The sequence below is a fragment of the Oncorhynchus mykiss genome, chromosome 32 (genome assembly GCF_013265735.2).
Source record: "Oncorhynchus mykiss isolate Arlee chromosome 32, USDA_OmykA_1.1, whole genome shotgun sequence".
Classification (NCBI taxonomy): domain Eukaryota; kingdom Metazoa; phylum Chordata; class Actinopteri; order Salmoniformes; family Salmonidae; genus Oncorhynchus; species Oncorhynchus mykiss.
The window spans coordinates 2,766,266-2,788,456 of NC_050572.1; the positions used below are offsets into that span (position 1 = coordinate 2,766,266).

The 22,191-nt window shown below is 43.7% G+C and overlaps 1 protein-coding gene across 1 annotated transcript in view; it reads left to right on the forward strand.

The window, feature by feature from the left end:
• Positions 1 to 419: 419 nt before the first annotated feature.
• pip4p2 (phosphatidylinositol-4,5-bisphosphate 4-phosphatase 2) overlaps positions 420 to 22,191 on the forward strand; it is a 33,508-nt gene continuing 11,736 nt past the window's right edge. Inside the window, exons 1-2 of the mRNA XM_036970805.1 lie at positions 420 to 786; positions 18,703 to 18,851. Of these exons, the coding sequence (XP_036826700.1) occupies positions 678 to 786; positions 18,703 to 18,851 (258 nt within the window). The 5' untranslated portion in view covers positions 420 to 677. The remainder of the gene's footprint in view (positions 787 to 18,702; positions 18,852 to 22,191) is intronic.

Here is a 22,191-nt window from a genome sequence, read left to right on the forward strand (position 1 = left end):
AGTAGCAGATCTTCAATAATGTATTCTCTTTTGCTGGGACCAAACCACATTGTTTTAGAAAACACACCTATATCATCCAGAGGTCCTTTGAGTGTGTTTTTATTATCTGTTAAACATAGATCAGAATAGAATAAAACAGAATAGATCGTTCATTGATTGGATTTATTTTGTGTTTTTTTTTCTAGACACCCAAACCGTTTTTACACCTCATCCACCACCAAAATCAGAATATAATATTGAATATTCTTGGATAGTTTTGTTGAATCTTTTAAACAGATAATACAATATAATATAGCCTGTCTACAGTAGCCCCTAGGGTATAGTAGTATATTATTCCTCATTCTGGAGGATGTAAACTGTATCTCAAAGAATTCATTGCTGATTTAGTCTAGTTTTCAGGCCCACTAAAAGGCATGCCACTGTGCCTGGGTGGAACGGGTTGGGTTGGGGTGTCTGGCTCTCTCTCTGCATTCAGTCGCTCACAACCCTCCCACCCGGTCCCGTTGAGGTCTGTGTAGCTCCACCTCCGAGGAAGTGCCCTCTCCGGAGCAGTAGGCTACCACGGATCTGCTGGCCGCCCCCTCCCAAGGAAACACTGGCCAGAGGAGAGGCTCCGCCGCATCGGCTCTACTTCTTCTCGGTGTTTATTCGTCTGGTTTGGGTGAACTGCTGCCGCCATGGCCGACGAAGGCATGGATGAACGGTCCCCGCTGCTCTCAGCACCGAACTCTGGGAATGTCACACCGTCGGGACCGCCTTCGTACCTGCAGGACACGAGCCCGAGAGGTAAACCGACTTCAGGCTATGACTCCCCCCATGAATGCTGAATCATTTTGGGAGTATCGTGTTGAGCATTATTTTTGCGTAGTGCGTTAAATTGTAACGGGCAAGAGAAGGGCATCAGTCAGAAATCAAAAGGTTGAGCTTGCAGTAGAAGGCCTAGCCGAATATTTTCAGAAAAAATTCCAGTTGTATTCAATTCAGTATTCTGCAGAAATGACTCGCATCACGATCTGTGTTGCTGGGTAATACTGTTTACACGTCTTCTAAAAGGATATGATGCTGTCAGCCATTACTTGAGATGAGCAGGAAGGACATTATTAATCAGAGGATACAAGTATAACTCACAAATCCTGAAAAAAATCCCATCTCAACGTTGTGTGGTTGTTGAGTCCATAAGACATTAGGCCCATGCAAATTGAACATAACGGGCCACTAGGCTATGAATGAGTATTTTTATAACCCATCAGTGGGAGGGGCTATAGGAGGATGGGCCCATTGTAATGGCTGGAATGGTATTGAAGGAAAGGAGCCGAACATGTGGTTTCCATATGGTTGATGTGTTCCAGCCATTACAATGAGCCCGTCCTCCTATAGCTCCTCCCACCAGCCTCCACTGTAACATATATATATATATATTATAAACCTCTTTCATTTGACTGGATCATACGCATCCATGAAATGCATGTTGTGGATGGTATTACTATCCCTCACTCTCCATGCATGACATATAGGCTCAGTTATGCATGTTGTGGATGAGCCCTTCACTATGTGTTCTCTGGAAACAGAGTTCCTCTGTGTAGTGTTGTAGTGTATTTCATATGTACAGTTAAACACACAGGGTCCTTGTGGGTGATCTGAATGCGTAGGGCCATTGTTCCCTCTGTTTAGCACAGTGATATTCAGATGATAATATACACAGCCCTGTTGTGAAATCAGCATGTTCCCCATTCAAATGACTGGAGAGCCTACTAACCTACAGTAAACTACACATCTTTGTCAAGACACGCTTTTCTCAGAAACTTCATTCTTATTGGAACTCTTTTCCCATTATGGTGCAGAGTTAGAACACAGAGACTACATTCTTATTGGAACTCTTTTCCCATTATGGTGCAGAGTTAGAACACAGAGACTACATTCTTATTGGAACTCTTTTCCCATTATGGTGCAGAGTTAGAACACAGAGACTACATTCTTATTGGAACCCTTTTCCCATTATGGTGCAGAGTTAGAACACAGAGACTACATTCTTATTGGAACTCTTTTCTCATTATGGTGCAGAGTTAGAACACAGAGACTACATTCTTATTGGAACTCTTTTCCCATTATGGTGCAGAGTTAGAACACAGAGACTACATTCTTATTGGAACTCTTTTCCCATTATGGTGCAGAGTTAGAACACAGAGACTACATTCTTATTGGAACTCTTTTCCCATTATGGTGCAGAGTTAGAACACAGAGACTACATTCTTATTTGGAACTATTTTCCCATTATGGTGCAGAGTTAGAACACAGAGACTACATTCTTATTGGAACTCTTTTCCCATTATGGTGCAGAGTTAGAACACAGAGACTACATTCTTATTGGAACTCTTTTCCCATTATGGTGCAGAGTTAGAACACAGAGACTACATTCTTATTGGAACTCTTTTCCCATTATGGTGCAGAGTTAGAACACAGAGACTACATTCTTATTGGAACTCTTTTCCCATTATGGTGCAGAGTTAGAACACAGAGACTACATTCTTATTGGAACTATTTTCCCATTATGGTGCAGAGTTAGAACACAGAGACTACATTCTTATTGGAACCCTTTTCCCATTATGGTGCAGAGTTAGAACACAGAGACTACATTCTTATTGGAACTCTTTTCCATTATGGTGCAGAGTTAGAACACAGAGACTACATTCTTATTGGAACTCTTTTCCCATTATGGTGCAGAGTTAGAACACAGAGACTACATTCTTATTGGAACCCTTTTCCCATTATGGTGCAGAGTTAGAACACAGAGACTACATTCTTATTGGAACTCTTTTCCCATTATGGTGCAGAGTTAGAACACAGAGACTACATTCTTATTGGAACTCTTTTCCCATTATGGTGCAGAGTTAGAACACAGAGACTACATTCTTATTGGAACTCTTTTCCCATTATGGTGCAGAGTTAGAACACAGAGACTACATTCTTATTGGAACTCTTTTCCCATTGTGGTGCAGAGTTAGAAGACAGAGACTACATTCTTATTGGAACTCTTTTCCCATTATGGTGCAGAGTTAGAACACAGAAACTACATTCTTTTTGGAACTCTTTTCCCATTATGGTGCAGAGTTAGAACACAGAGACTACATTCTTATTGGAACCCTTTTCCATTATGGTGCAGAGTTAGAACACAGAGACTACATTCTTATTGGAACCCTTTCCCATTATGGTGCAGAGTTAGAACACAGAGACTACATTCTTATTGGAACTTTTTTCCCATTATGGTGCAGAGTTAGAACACAGAGACTACATTCTTATTGGAACCCTTTTCCATTATGGTGCAGAGTTAGAACACAGAGACTACATTCTTATTGGAACCCTTTTCCCATTATGGTGCAGAGTTAGAACACAGAGACTACATTCTTATTGGAACTCTTTTCCCATTATGGTGCAGAGTTAGAACACAGAGACTACATTCTTATTGGAACTCTTTTACCATTATGGTGCAGAGTTAAAACACAGAGACTACATTCTTATTGGAACTCTTTTCCCATTATGGTGCAGAGTTAGAACACAGAGACTACATTCTTATTGGAACCCTTTTCCCATTGTGGTGCAGAGTTAGAACACAGAGACTACATTCTTATTGGAACTCTTTTCCCATTATGGTGCAGAGTTAGAACACAGAGACTACATTCTTATTGGAACTCTTTTCCCATTATGGTGCAGAGTTAAAACACAGAGACTACATTCTTATTGGAACTCTTTTCCCATTGTGGTGCAGAGTTAGAACACAGAGACTACATTCTTATTGGAACTCTTTTCCCATTATGGTGCAGAGTTAAAACACAGAGACTACATTCTTATTGGAACCCTTTTCCCATTATGGTGCAGAGTTAGAACACAGAGACTACATTCTTATTGGAACCCTTTTCCCATTGTGGTGCAGAGTTAGAACACAGAGACTACATTCTTATTGGAACCCTTTTCCCATTATGGTGCAGAGTTAGAACACAGAAACTTCATTCTCATTGGAACTCTTTTCCCATTGTGGTGCAGAGTTAGAACACAGAGACTACATTCTTATTGGAACTCTTTTCCCATTATGGTGCAGAGTTAGAACACAGAGACTACATTCTTATTGGAACCCTTTCCCATTATGGTGCAGAGTTAGAACACAGAGACTACATTCTTATTGGAACCCTTTTCCCATTATGGTGCAGAGTTAGAACACAGAAACTTCATTCTTATTGGAACTCTTTTCCCATTGTGGTGCAGAGTTAGAACACAGAGACTACATTCTTATTGGAACTCTTTTCCCATTATGGTGCAGAGTTAGAACACAGAGACTACATTCTTATTGGAACCCTTTCCCATTATGGTGCAGAGTTAGAACACAGAAACTTCATTCTTATTGGAACTCTTTTCCCATTGTGGTGCAGAGTTAGAACACAGAGACTACATTCTTATTGGAACTCTTTTCCCATTATGGTGCAGAGTTAGAACACAGAGACTACATTCTTATTGGAACCCTTTCCCATTATGGTGCAGAGTTAGAACACAGAGACTACATTCTTATTGGAACTCTTTTCCCATTGTGGTGCAGAGTTAGAACACAGAGACTACATTCTTATTGGAACTCTTTTCCCATTGTGGTGCAGAGTTAGAACACAGAGACTACATTCTTATTGGAACCCTTTTCCATTATGGTGCAGAGTTAGAACACAGAGACTACATTCTTATTGGAACTCTTTTCCCATTATGGTGCAGAGTTAGAACACAGAGACTACATTCTTATTGGAACTCTTTTCCATTATGGTGCAGAGTTAGAACACAGAGACTACATTCTTATTGGAACTCTTTTCCCATTGTGGTGCACTACTTTTGACCAGAGCATGGGCCCAGAGACGGGCCAAGCCTTTTGGGGGTCCCCCTTGGAGGTCAGGGTGACTATCAAAATCAATGGGCTTCCTCTGTAGGTCAGGGTGACTAACACAATCAATGGGCTCCCCCTGTAGGTCAGGGTGACTAACAAAATCAATGGGCTCCCCCTGTAGGTTAGGGCCCCTGTGTATTCAGCCATGATTACTACACTTTTAGATAGCTGGCTATGCTATTTACCAATCCAAAACTTGTTAGCTGACATCAGTGTAGTCTGCTGAGGGGAGGATTGCTCATAATAATGGCTGGAACGGAGTGAATGGAATGGCATCAAACACATGGGAACCATGGGAACCCTGTGTTTGGTGTACATGGGAACCATGGGAACCCTGTGTTTGGTGTACATGGGAACCATGGGAACCATGTGTTTGGTGTACATGGGAACCATGGGAACCCTGTGTTTGGTGTACATGGGAACCATGGGAACCCTGTGTCTGGTGTACATGGGAATCCTGTGTTTGGTGTACATGGGAACCATGGGAACCCTGTGTCTGGTATCATTCCGCTCCAGCCATTACCACGAGTCCGTCCTTCCCAATTAAGGTTCCACCAACCTCCTGTGGCTGACAAGTTATGAGTGGCATAACGAGAGAGAAACTGCTCGTCGGCTTGTTGTTGTTGTGTTCTACGTGAGATAAATAGTCTTCTGGTGGTGGCATAACGAGAGAAAAGTGCATTCTGACAAGCAGACAAATGCACAATTGCGAAAAACAAAACAAAATAAAATTGGTTTTGATGGCCTTTGTTAGAGGGGAATCCCAGCTTTCCTACCAGATGTATTTGTAAACTCTGAACTGTTGGCTGTGAGTGGGGTTAGATGCACTTGTAGGGCAACTTGGGGGTGAAACACCACCCTACATCAAAAGATTTGTCGATGAGTGACTTTTTTATTAGAGAGATGATACTTGAGCAAGAGTATTGGCTTAGTTTTTTTCACTTAGTGCACTGTTACATGCTTTGGACTTTAACTTCATATTTAAATTCATATTTAGAGGTTAGACTTTAGCACGTATAGCTCGTTAGCACCAGGTGCGCACCCGAGAGCTTCAAGATCCTCAGTGTCCACATCAACAACAAACTAGAATGGTCCAAACACACCAAGACAGTCGTGAAGAGGGCACGACCAAACCTATTCCCCCTCAGGAAACTAAAAACGATTTGGCATGGGTCCTAAGATCCTCAAAGGTTCTACAGCTGCAACAGAGAGCATCTTGACTGGTTGCATCACTGTCTGGTACGGCAATTGCTCGGCCTCTGACCGCAAGGCACTTCAGAGGGTAGTGCGTACGGCCCAGTACATCACTGGGGCTAAGCTTCCTGTCATCCAGGACCTCTATACCAGGTGGTGTCAAAGGAAGGCCCTAAAAAAAGACCCCAGCCACCCCCAGTCATAGACTGTTCGCTCTACTACCGCATGGCAAGCGGTACCGGAGTGCCAAGTCTAGGACAAAAAGGCTTCTCAACAGTTTTTACCCCCAAGCCATAAGACTCCTGAACATGTAACCAAATGGTTACCCAGACTATTTGCATTGTGTGCCCAACCCTTCTTTTACGCTGCTGCTACTCTCTGTTTATCATACACTGCTCAAAAAAATGGGAACACTAAAATAACACATCCTAGATCTGAATGAATTAAATATTCTTATTAAATACTTTTTTATTTACGTAGTTGAATGTGCTGACAACAAAATCACACAAAAATTATCAATGGAAATCAAATGTATCAACCCATGGAGGTCTGGATTTGGAGTCACACTCAAAATTAAAGCGGAAAACCACACTACAGGCTGATCCAACTTTGATGTAATGTCCTTAAAACAAGTCAAAATTAGCCTCAGGAGTGTGTGTGGCCTCCACGTGCCTGTATGACCTCCCTACAACGCCTGGGCATGCTCCTGATGAGGTGGCGGATGGTCTCCTGAGGGATCTCCTCCCAGACCTGGACTAAAGCATCCCCCACCTCCTGGACAGTCTGTGGTGCAATGTGGCGTTGGTGGATGGAGCGAGACATGGTGTCCCAGATGTGCTCAATTGGATTCCGGTCTGGGGAACAGGCGGGCCAGTCCATAGCAGCAATGCCTTCCTCTTGCAGGAACTGCTGACACACTCCAGCCACATGAGGTCTAGCATTGTCTTGCATTAGGAGGAACCCAGGGCCAACCGCACCAGCATATGGTCTCACAAGGGGTCTGAGGATCTCATCTCGGTACCTAATGGCAGTCAGGCTACCTCTGGCGAGCACATGGAGGACTGTGCGGCCCCCCCAAAGAAATGACACCGTACACCATGACTGACCCACCGCCAAACCGGTCATGCTGGAGGATGTTGCAGGCAGCAGAACATTCTCCACAGCGTCTCCAGACTCTGTCACGTCTGTCACGTGCTCAGTGTGAACCTGCTTTCATCTGTGAAGAGCACAGGGCGCCAGTGGCGAATTTACCAATCTTGGTGTTCTCTGGCAAATGCCAAACGTCCTGCACGGTGTTGGGCTGTAAGCACAACCCCCACCTGTGGACGTCGGGCCCTCATACCACACCTCATGGAGTCTGTTTCTGACCGTTTGAGCAGACACATGCACATTTGTGGCCTGCTGGAGGTCATTTTGCAGGGCTCTGGCAGTGCTCCTCCTGCTCCTCCTTGCACAAAGGCGGAGGTTGTTGCCCTCCTACGGCCTCCTCCACGTCTCCTGATGTACTGGCCTGTCTCCTGGTAGCGCCTCCATGCTCTGGACACTACGCTGACAGACACAGCAAACCTTCTTGCTACAGCTCGCATTGATGTGCCATCCTGGATGAGCTGCACTACCTGAGCCACTTGTGTGGGTTGTAGACTCCGTCTCATGCTACCACTAGAGTGAAAGCACCGCCAGCATTCATAAGTGACCAAAACATCATCCAGGAAGCACAGGAACTGAGAAGTGGTCTGTGGTCACCACCTGCAGAACCACTCCTTTATTGGGGGTGTCTTGCTAATTGCCTATAATTTCCACCTGTATTCTATTCCATTTGCACAACAGCATGTGAAATGTATTGTCAATCAGTGTTGCTTCCTAAGTGGACAGTTTGATTTCACAGAAGTGTGATTGACCTGGAGTTACATTGTGTTGTTTAAGTGTTCCCTTTATTTTTTTTGAGCAGTGTATATGCATAGTCACTTTAACTATACATTCATGTACATACTACCTCAATTGGGCCGACCAACCAGTGCTCCCGCACATTGGCTAATCGGGCGATCTGCATTGTGTCCCACCACCCACCAACCACCAACCCCTATTTTACGCTACTGTTACTCTCTGTTTGTCATATATGCATAGTCACTTTAACCATATCTACATGTACATACTCCCTCAACAACCTGTCTAACCGGTGTCTGTATGTAGCCTCTCTACTTTTATAGCCTCTCTACTGTATGTAGCCTCTCTACTGTATATAGCCTCTACTGTATATAGCCTCTCTACTCTATATAGCCCCTCTACTCTATATAGCCTCTCTACTGTACATAGCCTCTCTACTGTATATAGCCTCTCTACTGTACATAGCCTCTCTACTGTATATAGCCTCTCTACTGTACATAGCCTCTCTACTGTACATAGCCTCTCTACTGTATATAGCCTCTCTACTGTATATAGCCTCACTACTGTATATAGCCTCACTACTGTATATAGCCTCTCTACTGTATATAGCCTCTCTACTGTATATAGCCTCACTACTGTATATAGCCTCTCTACTGTATATAGCCTCGCTACTGTATATAGCCTCTCTACTGTATATAGCCTGTCTACTGTATATAGCCTCACTACTGTATATAGCCTCTCTACTGTATATAGCCTCTCTACTGTATGTAGCCTCTCTACTGTATAGAGCCCCTCTACTGTATATAGCCTCTCTACTGTATATAGCCTCTCTACTGTATATAGCCTCTCTACTGTATATAGCCTCTCTACTGTATATAGCCTCTCTACTGTATATAGCCTCTCTACTGTATATAGCCTCACTACTGTGTATAGCCTCTCTACTGTATATAGCCTCTCTACTGTATATAGCCTCACTACTGTATATAGCCTCTCTACTGTATATAGCCTCGCTACTGTATATAGCCTCTCTACTGTATATAGCCTGTCTACTGTATATAGCCTCACTACTGTATATAGCCTCTCTACTGTATATAGCCTCTCTACTGTATGTAGCCTCTCTACTGTATATAGCCCCTCTACTGTATATAGCCTCTCTACTGTATATAGCCTCTCTACTGTATATAGCCTCTCTACTGTATATAGCCTCTCTACTGTATGTAGCCTCTCTACTGTATATAGCCTCACTACTGTATATAGCCTCTCTACTGTATGTAGCCTCTCTACTGTATATAGCCTCTCTACTGTATGTAGCCTCTCTACTGTACATAGCCTCTCTACTGTATATAGCCTCTCTACTGTATATAGCCTCTCTACTGTATATAGCCTCTCTACTGTATGTAGCCTCTCTACTGTATATAGCCTCTCTACTGTATATAGCCTCTCTACTGTATATAGCCTCTCTACTGTATGTAGCCTCTCTACTGTATATAGCCTCTCTACTGTATGTAGCCTCTCTACTGTACATAGCCTCTCTACTGTATATAGCCTCTCTACTGTATATAGCCTCTCTACTGTATATAGCCTCTCTACTGTATGTAGCCTCTCTACTGTATATAGCCTCTCTACTGTATATAGCCTCTCTACTGTATATAGCCTCTCTACTGTATATAGCCTCTCTACTGTATATAGCCTCTCTACTGTATATAGCCTCTCTACTGTATATAGCCTCTCTACTGTATATAGCCTCTCTACTGTATGTAGCCTCTCTACTGTATATAGCCTCTCTACTGTATATAGCCTCTCTACTGTATATAGCCTCTCTACTGTATATAGCCTCTCTACTGTATATAGCCTGTCTTTTTACTGTTGTTTTATTTCTTTATCTCCCTCTTGTTCACCTAATACCTTTTTGATCTATTGGTTTCACGGTGCACGTGACAAATAAACTTTGATTTGATTGGTGTGACCTTGTTAGACCTGTGCTGGTTGCCATCTCATTAGAGCCCTATGGCACCCAATTCCCTATATAGTTCACTACGAACACAGCCCATAATACCCCTACGTTCTGGACAACACAGCCCATAATACCCCTACGTTCTGGACAACACAGCCCATAATACCCCTACGTTCTGGACAACACAGCCCATAATACCCCTACGTTCTGGACAACACAGCCAGTCAACGGCCATATAATGGAGAAACTGAATGAGCATTGTTACTCACCTTTGTACACCATGCGATTTAAATCTAATGTTTAATCCATATTTCACCACAGAATTAACAGTAAACATTGAAACGTCGGACTATAATGACCTCTAATACGCTGGGAAAGTGACCTGCTTGTCCTGCTTACTTCCTGGATCCAGTCCCATACTGTTTCTGAATGGACTTTTCCATTTGCTCTACCATGACAAAAATGTCAAACGAAATTGATCCAGAAGCTGTCACACATTCCCAGCGTATATTGAAAGCAGTCTCTCTGTGTTTCTGGTAAAGACAAGGTAAAACCTGACCTCTGTGTTATGGCTAATTCCCTTGGTTTATTGGGTTGTATTTGACGACAAACCTCTTATCATCCAATGTGGAACAGTGATTAGCCCTGGTCAAAGAGCTGGACTGGGTTCTAGTCTGTCGGTTAGTGAATACACAGCTGAGGGGTGGGTTTGATTTATTTGTTTATTTTTTAAATACCTTTATTTAACTAGGCAAGTCAGTTAAGAACATATTCTTATTTTCAACGACGGCCTACTGGGGGAACAGTGGATTAACTGTTCAGGGGCAGAACGACAGATTTTTACCTTGTCAACTCGGGATTCAATCTTGCAACCTTTCGGTTACTTGTCCAAAGCTCTAACCACTAGGCTACCTGCCTCCCCCCTCTAACCTCTAGGCTACCTGCCCCCCTTCTAACCACTAGGCTACCTGCCCCCCTCTAACCACTAGGCTACCTGCCGCCCCCCTCTAACCTCTGGGCTACCTGCCGCCCCCCTCTAACCACTAGTCTACCTGCCGCCCCCCTCTAACCTCTGGGCTACCTGCCCCCCTCTAACCACTAGTCTATCTGCCGCCCCCCTCTAACCTCTGGGCTACCTGCCCCCCTCTAACCACTAGGCTACCTGCCGCCCCCCTCTAACCTCTGGGCTACCTGCCGCCCCCCTCTAACCACTAGTCTACCTGCCGCCCCCCTCTAACCTCTGGGCTACCTGCCCCCCTCTAACCACTAGTCTATCTGCCGCCCCCCTCTAACCTCTGGGCTACCTGCCCCCCTCTAACCACTAGTCTACTTACCGCCCCCCTCTAACCTCTGGGCTACCTGCCCCCCTCTAACCTCTGGGCTACCTGCCCCCCTCTAACCACTAGTCTACCTGCCCCCCCCCCCCTCTAACCACTAGTCTACCTGCCCCCCTCTAACCACTAGTCTACCTGCCCCCCTCTAACCACTAGTCTACCTGCCCCCCCTCTAACCACTAGTCTACCTGCCCCCCCCCCCCTCTAACCACTAGTCTACCTGCCCCCCCCTAACCACTAGTCTACCTGCCCCCCCCTAACCACTAGTCTACCTGCCCCCCTCTAACCACTAGTCTACCTGCCCCCCCCCCCTCTAACCACTAGTCTACCTGCCCCCCTCTAACCACTAGTCTACCTGCCACCTCTGGTTACCTGGACTGGTTTAGTTGAAGGTTTTTGTACTACTCTAGAGTAGAGTGGCTGTACTCCTCAGTGAGAGGACAGACAAGATTCCTAGAGAGCGTCGTTGAATCACTGAATTGAATGCACTTCTAAAACCTCATTAGGTATGTTTACATGCACAGTAATCATTCGATGGGGAACTGATTATGGCAGTAGGCAGATTATGCAATAGTCATGTGAACTCTTTACACTGCTTATCTTAATCGGCCAAAGGTCAAAATCAAAGTAAGCGTATGAATATTAAAGCACCTGTTTTTTTTCTGAGCAATCTGTCATATTATTAGGACATGTAAACACCTTAATCTGCACTCCAGAGGTGTATTTAATCTGGTCGTGTGTTAGTTCCAGAGGTGTATTTAATCTGGTCGTGTGTTAGTTCCAGAGGTGTATTTAATCTGGTCCTGTGTTAGTTCCAGAGGTGTATTTAATCTGGTCCTGTGTTAGTTCCAGAGGTGTATTTAATCTGGTCGTGTGTTAGTTCCAGAGGTGTATTTAATCTGCTCGTGTGTTAGTTCCAGAGGTGTATTTAATCTGGTCCTGTGTTAGTTCCAGAGGTGTATTTAATCTGGTCGTGTGTTAGTTCCAGAGGTGTATTTAATCTGGTCCTGTGTTAGTTCCAGAGGTGTATTTAATCTGGTCGTGTGTTAGTTCCAGAGGTGTATTTAATCTGGTCCTGTGTTAGTTCCAGAGGTGTATTTAATCTGGTCCTGTGTTAGTTCCAGAGGTGTATTTAATCTGGTCCTGTGTTAGTTCCAGAGGTGTATTTAATCTGGTCCTGTGTTAGTTCCAGAGGTGTATTTAATCTGGTCGTGTGTTAGTTCCAGAGGTGTATTTAATCTGCTCGTGTGTTAGTTCCAGAGGTGTATTTAATCTGGTCGTGTGTTAGTTCCAGAGGTGTATTTAATCTGCTCGTGTGTTAGTTCCAGAGGTGTATTTAATCTGGTCCTGTGTTAGTTCCAGAGGTGTATTTAATCTGGTCGTGTGTTAGTTCCAGAGGTGTATTTAATCTGGTCCTGTGTTAGTTCCAGAGGTGTATTTAATCTGGTCCTGTGTTAGTTCCAGAGGTGTATTTAATCTGGTTGTGTGTTAGTTCCAGAGGTGTATTTAATCTGGTCCTGTGTTAGTTCCAGAGGTGTATTTAATCTGGTCCTGTGTTAGTTCCAGAGGTGTATTTAATCTGGTCCTGTGTTAGTTCCAGAGGTGTATTTAATCTGGTCCTGTGTTAGTTCCAGAGGTGTATTTAATCTGGTCGTGTGTTAGTTCCAGAGGTGTATTTAATCTGGTCGTGTGTTAGTTCCAGAGGTGTATTTAATCTGGTCCTGTGTTAGTTCCAGAGGTGTATTTAATCTGGTCCTGTGTTAGTTCCAGAGGTGTATTTAATCTGGTCCTGTGTTAGTTCCAGAGGTGTATTTAATCTGGTCGTGTGTTAGTTCCAGAGGTGTATTTAATCTGGTCCTGTGTTAGTTCCAGAGGTGTATTTAATCTGGTCCTGTGTTAGTTCCAGAGGTGTATTTAATCTGGTCGTGTGTTAGTTCCAGAGGTGTATTTAATCTGGTCGTGTGTTAGTTCCAGAGGTGTATTTAATCTGGTCGTGTGTTAGTTCCAGAGGTGTATTTAATCTGGTCCTGTGTTAGTTCCAGAGGTGTATTTAATCTGCTCGTGTGTTAGTTCCAGAGGTGTATTTAATCTGGTCCTGTGTTAGTTCCAGAGGTGTATTTAATCTGGTCCTGTGTTAGTTCCAGAGGTGTATTTAATCTGCTCGTGTGTTAGTTCCAGAGGTGTATTTAATCTGGTCCTGTGTTAGTTCCAGAGGTGTATTTAATCTGCTCGTGTGTTAGTTCCAGAGGTGTATTTAATCTGCTTGTGTGTTAGTTCCAGAGGTGTATTTAATCTGGTCCTGTGTTAGTTCCAGAGGTGTATTTAATCTGGTCCTGTGTTAGTTCCAGAGGTGTATTTAATCTGTTCCTGTGTTAGTTCCAGAGGTGTATTTAATCTGCTCGTGTGTTAGTTCCAGAGGTGTATTTAATCTGGTCCTGTGTTAGTTCCAGAGGTGTATTTAATCTGGTCCTGTGTTAGTTCCAGAGGTGTATTTAATCTGGTCCTGTGTTAGTTCCAGAGGTGTATTTAATCTGCTCGTGTGTTAGTTCCAGAGGTGTATTTAATCTGGTCCTGTGTTAGTTCCAGAGGTGTATTTAATCTGGTCCTGTGTTAGTTCCAGAGGTGTATTTAATCTGCTCGTGTGTTAGTTCCAGAGGTGTATTTAATCTGGTCCTGTGTTAGTTCCAGAGGTGTATTTAATCTGCTCGTGTGTTAGTTCCAGAGGTGTATTTAATCTGCTTGTGTGTTAGTTCCAGAGGTGTATTTAATCTGGTCCTGTGTTAGTTCCAGAGGTGTATTTAATCTGGTCCTGTGTTAGTTCCAGAGGTGTATTTAATCTGTTCCTGTGTTAGTTCCAGAGGTGTATTTAATCTGCTCGTGTGTTAGTTCCAGAGGTGTATTTAATCTGGTCCTGTGTTAGTTCCAGAGGTGTATTTAATCTGGTCCTGTGTTAGTTCCAGAGGTGTATTTAATCTGGTCCTGTGTTAGTTCCAGAGGTGTATTTAATCTGCTCGTGTGTTAGTTCCAGAGGTGTATTTAATCTGCTCGTGTGTTAGTTCCAGAGGTGTATTTAATCTGGTCCTGTGTTAGTTCCAGAGGTGTATTTAATCTGGTCGTGTGTTAGTTCCAGAGGTGTATTTAATCTGGTCCTGTGTTAGTTCCAGAGGTGTATTTAATCTGGTCGTGTGTTAGTTCCAGAGGTGTATTTAATCTGGTCGTGTGTTAGTTCCAGAGGTGTATTTAATCTGGTCCTGTGTTAGTTCCAGAGGTGTATTTAATCTGCTCGTGTGTTAGTTCCAGAGGTGTATTTAATCTGGTCCTGTGTTAGTTCCAGAGGTGTATTTAATCTGGTCCTGTGTTAGTTCCAGAGGTGTGTTTAATCTGGTCATGTGTTAGTTCCATGAGGGAAGTGAGTTCAGAACTACTGGCTTTATCCTTCTTAGAAGTAGTTTTCACATACAAACTTTATATGTCTGAACTCAGAGTCAAATATGCTTCCTAGAAATGACAGTTGCTGTGGTAGAATGTTTATTCTGATTGTTGATGTTCTGCTTTCATCAGAGTACCATCAGGCAGACTGATTTCAGATGTGTCCATGGAAACAGGATGATTAGGGGAATCCGTCTTCTTGCAAAGCATGTAAACGTTTTAATCCAACTATTATATTAACCCGACTGTCCACAATAATGTGATATATATAAATAACTGTACTCATTTAGTTTTTTTTACCTTTTATATAAACAGTTTTTTTCCTCATTGAGATAACATCTCTTTTCCAAGAGAGACCTGGTCCAATAGCAGCAGGGGGAACAACGTTTTCAGACAAAACAACTTACATACACTAACACAACATTAAACAAAACTATAAACACACATACAGTACAACAATGACATTTTACGTTTAAAAACACAAACACCTTGACTAAAAACAGCTGTCCTAAAGACATTTACACTCTTCTATGACATATATACATCGATCAAGTGTTTAAACTCCACCAACGAAACTAGATCATCACATTTTAAAATGTAACTAAAGCTATTTCTACCATGACCTGTTCTAATGTTTGGTACTGTTAGAAGTAAATCAGAATGGGACCGTAACTGATATTTATCTACTGATCTGACTCAAAAAGAACAGAGATAAAGTGGCATTTTATCCAATATGGCCTTATAAATCAGTGTATACCAGGGTTTAAGCCTACAATATGACCTTATAAATCAGTGTATACCAGGGTTTAAGCCTACAACATGGCCTTATAAATCAGTGTATACCAGTGTTTAAGCCTACAATATGACCTTATAAATCAGTGTATACCAGGGTTTAAGCCTACAATATGACCTTATAAATCAGTGTATACCAGGGTTTAAGCCTACAACATGGCCTTATAAATCAGTGTATACCGGTGTTTAAGCCTACAATATGACCTTATAAATCAGTGTATACCAGGGTTTAAGCCTACAACATGGCCTTATAAATCAGTGTATACCAGTGTTTAAGCCTACAACATGGCCTTATAAATCAGTGTATACCAGTGTTTAAGCCTACAATATGACCTTATAAATCAGTGTATACCAGTGTTTAAGCCTACAATATGACCTTATAAATCAGTGTATACCGGTGTTTAAGCCTACAATATGACCTTATAAATCAGTGTATACCAGTGTTTAAGCCTACAACATGACCTTATAAATCAGTGTATACCAGTGTTTAAGCCTACAATATGACCTTATAAATCAGTGTATACCGGTGTTTAAGCCTACAATATGACCTTATAAATCAGTGTATACCAGGGTTTAAGCCTACAATATGGCCTTATAAATCAGTGTATACCAGGGTTTAAGCCTATGCAAGGTCAATGATGACCAGCCAACAGCACTGTAGAGATCACAATGATGTGTTTGGTTGGTAATGAACCTGAGGGCTGCATGATATACTGAATCAAGGGCTCTCAGGGTAGTGGTTGAGGCCTGCATATACATATATATATATTACAGTGCCTTGCGAAAGTATTCGGCCCCCTTGAACTTTGCGACCTTTTGCCACATTTCAGGCTTCAAACATAAAGATATAAAACTGTATTTTTTTGTGAAGAATCAACAACAAGTGGGACATAATCATGAAGTGGAACGACATTTATTGGATATTTCAAACTTTTTTAACAAATCAAAAACTGAAAAATTGGGCGTGCAAAATCATTCAGCCCCCTTAAGTTAATACTTTGTAGCGCCACCTTTTGCTGCGATTACAGCTGTAAGTCGCTTGGGGTATGTCTCTATCAGTTTTGCACATCGAGAGACTGAACATTTTTTCCCATTCCTCCTTGCAAAACAGCTCGAGCTCAGTGAGGTTGGATGGAGAGCATTTGTGAACAGCATTTGTTAAAAAAGTTTGAAATATCCAATAAATGTCGTTCCACTTCATGATTGTGTCCCACTTGTTGTTGATTCTTCACAAAAAAATACAGTTTTATATCTTTATGTTTGAAGCCTGAAATGTGGCAAAAGGTCGCAAAGTTCAAGGGGGCCGAATACTTTCGCAAGGCACTGTATATAGCCTAGCTCTGTTATATATATATATAGCCTAGCTCTGTGAAATATTGCCAAGCTCTGTGATAAAAAGCTTAGCTCTGTGATATATATATATATATATATGTGGCAAGAAGGTTTGCTGTGTCTGTCAGCGTAGTGTCCAGAGCATGGAGGCCCTACCAGGACACAGGCCAGTACATCAGGAGACATAGAGGAGGCCGTAGGAGGGCAACAACCCAGCAGCAGGACCGCTACTTCCGCCTTTGTGCAAGGAGGAGCACTGCCAGAGCCCTGCAAAATGACCTCCTGCAGGCCACAAATATGCATGTGTCTGCTGATACGGTCAGAAACAGACTCCATGAGGGTGGTATGAGGGCCCGACGTCCACAGGTGGGGGTTGTGCTTACAGCCCAACACCGTGCAGGATGTTTGGCATTTGCCAGAGAACACCAAGATTGGCAAATTCGCCACTGGCGCCCTATGCTCTTCACAGATGAAAGCAGGTTCACACTGAGCACATGTGACAGACGTGACAGAGTCTGGAGACGCCGTGGAGAACGTTCTGCTGCCTGCAACATCCTCCAGCATGACCGGTTTGGCGGTGGGTCAGTCATGGTGTGGGGTGGCATTTCTTTGGGGGGGCCGCACAGTCCTCCATGTGCTCGCCAGAGGTAGCCTGACTGCCATTAAGTACCGAGATGAGATCCTCAGACCCCTTGTGAGACCATATGCTGGTGCGGTTGGCCCTGGGTTCCTCCTAATGCAAGACAATGCTAGACCTCATGTGGCTGGAGTGTGTCAGCAGTTCCTGCAAGAGGAAGGCATTGCTGCTATGGACTGGCCCGCCTGTTCCCCAGACCTGAATCCAATTGAGCACATCTGGGACATCATGTCTCGCTCCATCCACCAACGCCACGTTGCACCACAGACTGTCCAGGAGTTGGCGGATGCTTTAGTCCAGGTCTGGGAGGAGATCCCTCAGGAGACCATCCGCCACCTCATCAGGAGCATGCCCAGGCGTTGTAGGGAGGTCATACAGGCACGTGGAGGCCACACACACTCCTGAGGCTAATTTTGACTTGTTTTAAGGACATTACATCAAAGTTGGATCAGCCTGTAGTGTGGTTTTCCACTTTAATTTTGAGTGTGACTCCAAATCCAGACCTCCATGGGTTGATAAATTGTAAATAAGAGTTTGTTCTTAACTGACTTGTTAAATAAAAGGTATTAAAAAAAATAGGTCAGTTCTGCTTTTTTGACCCAAACAGGGGAGGGGGGGGGGGGGTATTGACATCAGGAAGTAACTCCCTTTGGCTGTCAACTGACCCACCTTATTTTCACTCATCTCCCAGGTCGACCCGTGTTAAAGGAAATGGAAGTGAAAGCAGGGCCTCGTCTGTAGGCCTAAAAACATGAAATTGTGTACGATATCATTACATCAAGGGCAGCCTAGTGGTTAAGAGCAGTGGGCCAGTAACCGAAGGGTCGCTGGTTCAAATGTCAAGCAAAAATACATCCGCATGTGCCCCTCCAATTGACTCAAGTGATGTGAACCAGCCTATCAAAAGCTTCTAAATCCATGACATCATTTTCTGGAATATTCCAAGCTGTTTAAAGGCACAGTCAACTTAGTGTGTGTAGACTTCTGACACACTGGAATTGTGATACAGTGAAATAATCTGTCTGTAAATAATTGTTGGAAAAATGACTTGTGTCATGCACAAAGTAGATGTTCGAAACGATTTGCCAAAACTATAGTTTGTTAACAAGAAATGTGTGGAGTGGTTGAAAAACAAGTTTTAATGACTCCAACCTAAGTGTATGTCAACTTAGGACTTCAACTGTATCTAATGTGTCATTAAACCAGGTGTGTCTGTATCTCTCCCTTCCAGCTGAACTCCCTCCCCCCTACACAGCCATCGCCAGTCCCGACCCAGGGGGGGTACCCGTCATCAACTGCCGGGTGTGTCAGTCTCTCATTAACCTGGATGGCAAGCTTCATCAGCACGTGGTGAAGTGTACTGTGTGCAACGAGGCCACGGTAAGACTCAACTGCACTTCTGTATGTGTGTATGTGTGTATCTGGTGAGACCATGCAGACTCCCTGCTGCTACTGATGATGATTCTACTGCTTTGTCAATTCTCATCCTACTGTTGCTTCACTGGTCTCTCTGTCTCTCTCTGTCTCTATCTCTCTCTCTCTCTATTCAATTGACTTTATTGACATGGCAAGTTCATTATTACTTACATTGTCAAAGTATACATATTGAAAAATATAAATAAAATGAAAATATATATATATATAAACTATATTTATATATAAATAAATGGTGGGACCAACAGCAATAATAATAGTAGTAGTGGACATGGGATTACCATTAACAACAACAACAACAATATTAATGAGAACAACAATACATTAAAGCAATGGTAGTAGACCAGTGTCAACATGACTGAGAAGACACGTGACCTGGTAGTATACCAGTGTCAACATGACTGAGAAGACACATGACCTGGTAGTAGACCAGTGTCAACATGACTGAGAAGACACATGACCTGGTAGTAGACCAGTGTCAACATGACTGAGAAGACACATGACCTGGTAGTAGACCAGTGTCAACATGACTGAGAAGACACATGACCTGGTAGTAGACCAGTGTCAACATGACCGAGAAGACACATGACCTGGTAGTAGACCAGTGTCAACATGACCGAGAAGACACATGACATGGTAGTAGACCAGTGTCAACATGACTGAGAAGACACATGACCTGGTAGTAGACCAGTGTCAACATGACTGAGAAGACACGTGACCTGGTAGTAGACCAGTGTCAACATGACTGAGAAGACACATGACCTGGTAGTAGACCAGTGTCAACATGACTGAGAAGACACATGACCTGGTAGTAGACCAGTGTCAACATGACTGAGAAGACACATGACCTGGTAGTAGACCAGTGTCAACATGACCGAGAAGACACATGACATGGTAGTAGACCAGTGTCAACATGACTGAGAAGACACATGACCTGGTAGTAGACCAGTGTCAACATGACTGAGAAGACACATGACCTGGTAGTAGACCAGTGTCAACATGACTGAGAAGACACAGGACCTGGTAGTAGACCAGTGTCAACATGACTGAGAAGACACATGACCTGGTAGTAGACCAGTGTCAACATGACTGAGAAGACACATGACCTGGTAGTAGACCAGTGTCAACCTGACTGAGAAGACACATGACCTGGTAGTATACCAGTGTCAACATGACTGAGAAGACACATGACCTGGTAGTAGACCAGTGTCAACATGACTGAGAAGACACATGACCTGGTAGTAGACCAGAGTCAACCTGACTGAGAAGACACATGACCTGGTAGTAGACCAGTGTCAACATGACTGAGAAGACACATGACCTGGTAGTAGACCAGTGTCAACATGACTGAGAAGACACGTGACCTGGTAGTAGACCAGTGTCAACATGACTGAGAAGACACGTGACCTGGTAGTAGACCAGTGTCAACATGACTGAGAAGACACATGACCTGGTAGTAGACCAGTGTCAACATGACTGAGAAGACACATGACCTGGTAGTAGACCAGTGTCAACATGACTGAGAAGACACATGACCTGGTAGTAGACCAGAGTCAACATGACTGAGAAGACACAGGACCTGGTAGTAGACCAGAGTCAACATGACTGAGAAGACACGTGACCTGGTAGTAGACCAGTGTCAACATGACTGAGTAGACACATGACCTGGTAGTAGACCAGAGTCAACATGACTGAGAAGACACGTGACCTGGTAGTAGACCAGTGTCAACATGACTGAGAAGACACATGACCTGGTAGTAGACCAGTGTCAACCTGACTGAGAAGACACATGACCTGGTAGTATACCAGTGTCAACATGACTGAGAAGACACATGACCTGGTAGTAGACCAGTGTCAACATGACTGAGAAGACACATGACCTGGTAGTAGACCAGAGTCAACATGACTGAGAAGACACATGACCTGGTAGTAGACCAGTGTCAACATGACTGAGAAGACACATGACCTGGTAGTAGACCAGAGTCAACATGACTGAGAAGACACATGACCTGGTATGAAAGACAAAACAAAACTACATGGGAAATATTATCGACATTACTTTGCACTTTTCACTGGCTGTCCCTCAGGTTGTGGCAGGAGGACACATATTTGGCTGCCAAAACGGCACATTTTGGCTTTTCACCCAATAAATATTTGATTTTTTCTTCATATTTTATAGTTTCAAATTCTTTGTATTGAGTTATAATTTTGGGAAATAAATATTCTCTTAGGTCTGAGTATTTGTCACAGTGTAATAGGAAATGCAGCTCTGTCTCTACCTCTCCCCTGGAGCAGAGTGAGCGCAACCTGTCCTCTCTGGGCAGCCAGGTTTGTCTGTGACGACCGGTCTCTATAGCCAGACTGTCCTCTCTGGGCAGCCAGGTTTGTCTGTGACGACCGGTCTCTATAGCCAGACTGTCCTCTCTGGGCAGCCAGGTTTGTCTGTGATGACCGGTCTCTATAGCCAGACTGTCCTCTCTGGGCAGCCAGGTTTGTCTGTGATGACCGGTCTCTATAGCCAGACTGTCCTCTCTGGGTCGCCAGGTTTGTCTGTGACGACCGGTCTCTATAGCCAGACTGTCCTCTCTGGGCAGCCAGGTTTGTCTGTGACGACCGGTCTCTATAGCCAGACTGTCCTCACTGAGTCTGTACCTAGTCAATCTTTTCCTCAGTTTTCTATCAGTCACAGTGGTCAGATTATCTGCCACCATGTACTGTCTGTTTAGAGACATAGTTTACTTAGATTTTTTGTGGTGTCTTTCCAATAGGTGATATATTTTTATTTTTGTTTTGTGATGATTTGGTTGGTCCAGATGTTCTGAGTGCTGTCCTGAGGCTCTATGGGGTTGGTTTGGTGAACTGAGCCTCAGAACCAGCTGGCTGAGTGTTGTCCTGAGGCTCTATGGGGTTGGTTTGGGTTAGTGAACTGAGCCTCAGAACCAGCTGGCTGATTGCTGTCCTGAGGCTCTATGGGGTTGGTTTGGGTTAGTGAACTGAGCCTCAGAACCAGCTGGCTGAGTGCTGTCCTGAGGCTCTATGGGGTTGGTTTGGGTTAGTGAACTGAGCCTCAGAACCAGCTGGCTGATTGCTGTCCTGAGGCTCTATGGGGTTGGTTTGGGTTAGTGAACTGAGCCTCAGAACCAGCTGGCTGAGGGGACTCGTCTCTTGTTTCATCTCTTGACATTGTAGAGCTGTGTGATGGAATGTTTTGGGGTCACTTGTTTTTAGATGGTTGTAAAATTTGATGGCTCTTTTCTCTATTCAAATGAGGAGGGGGTTTTGGCCC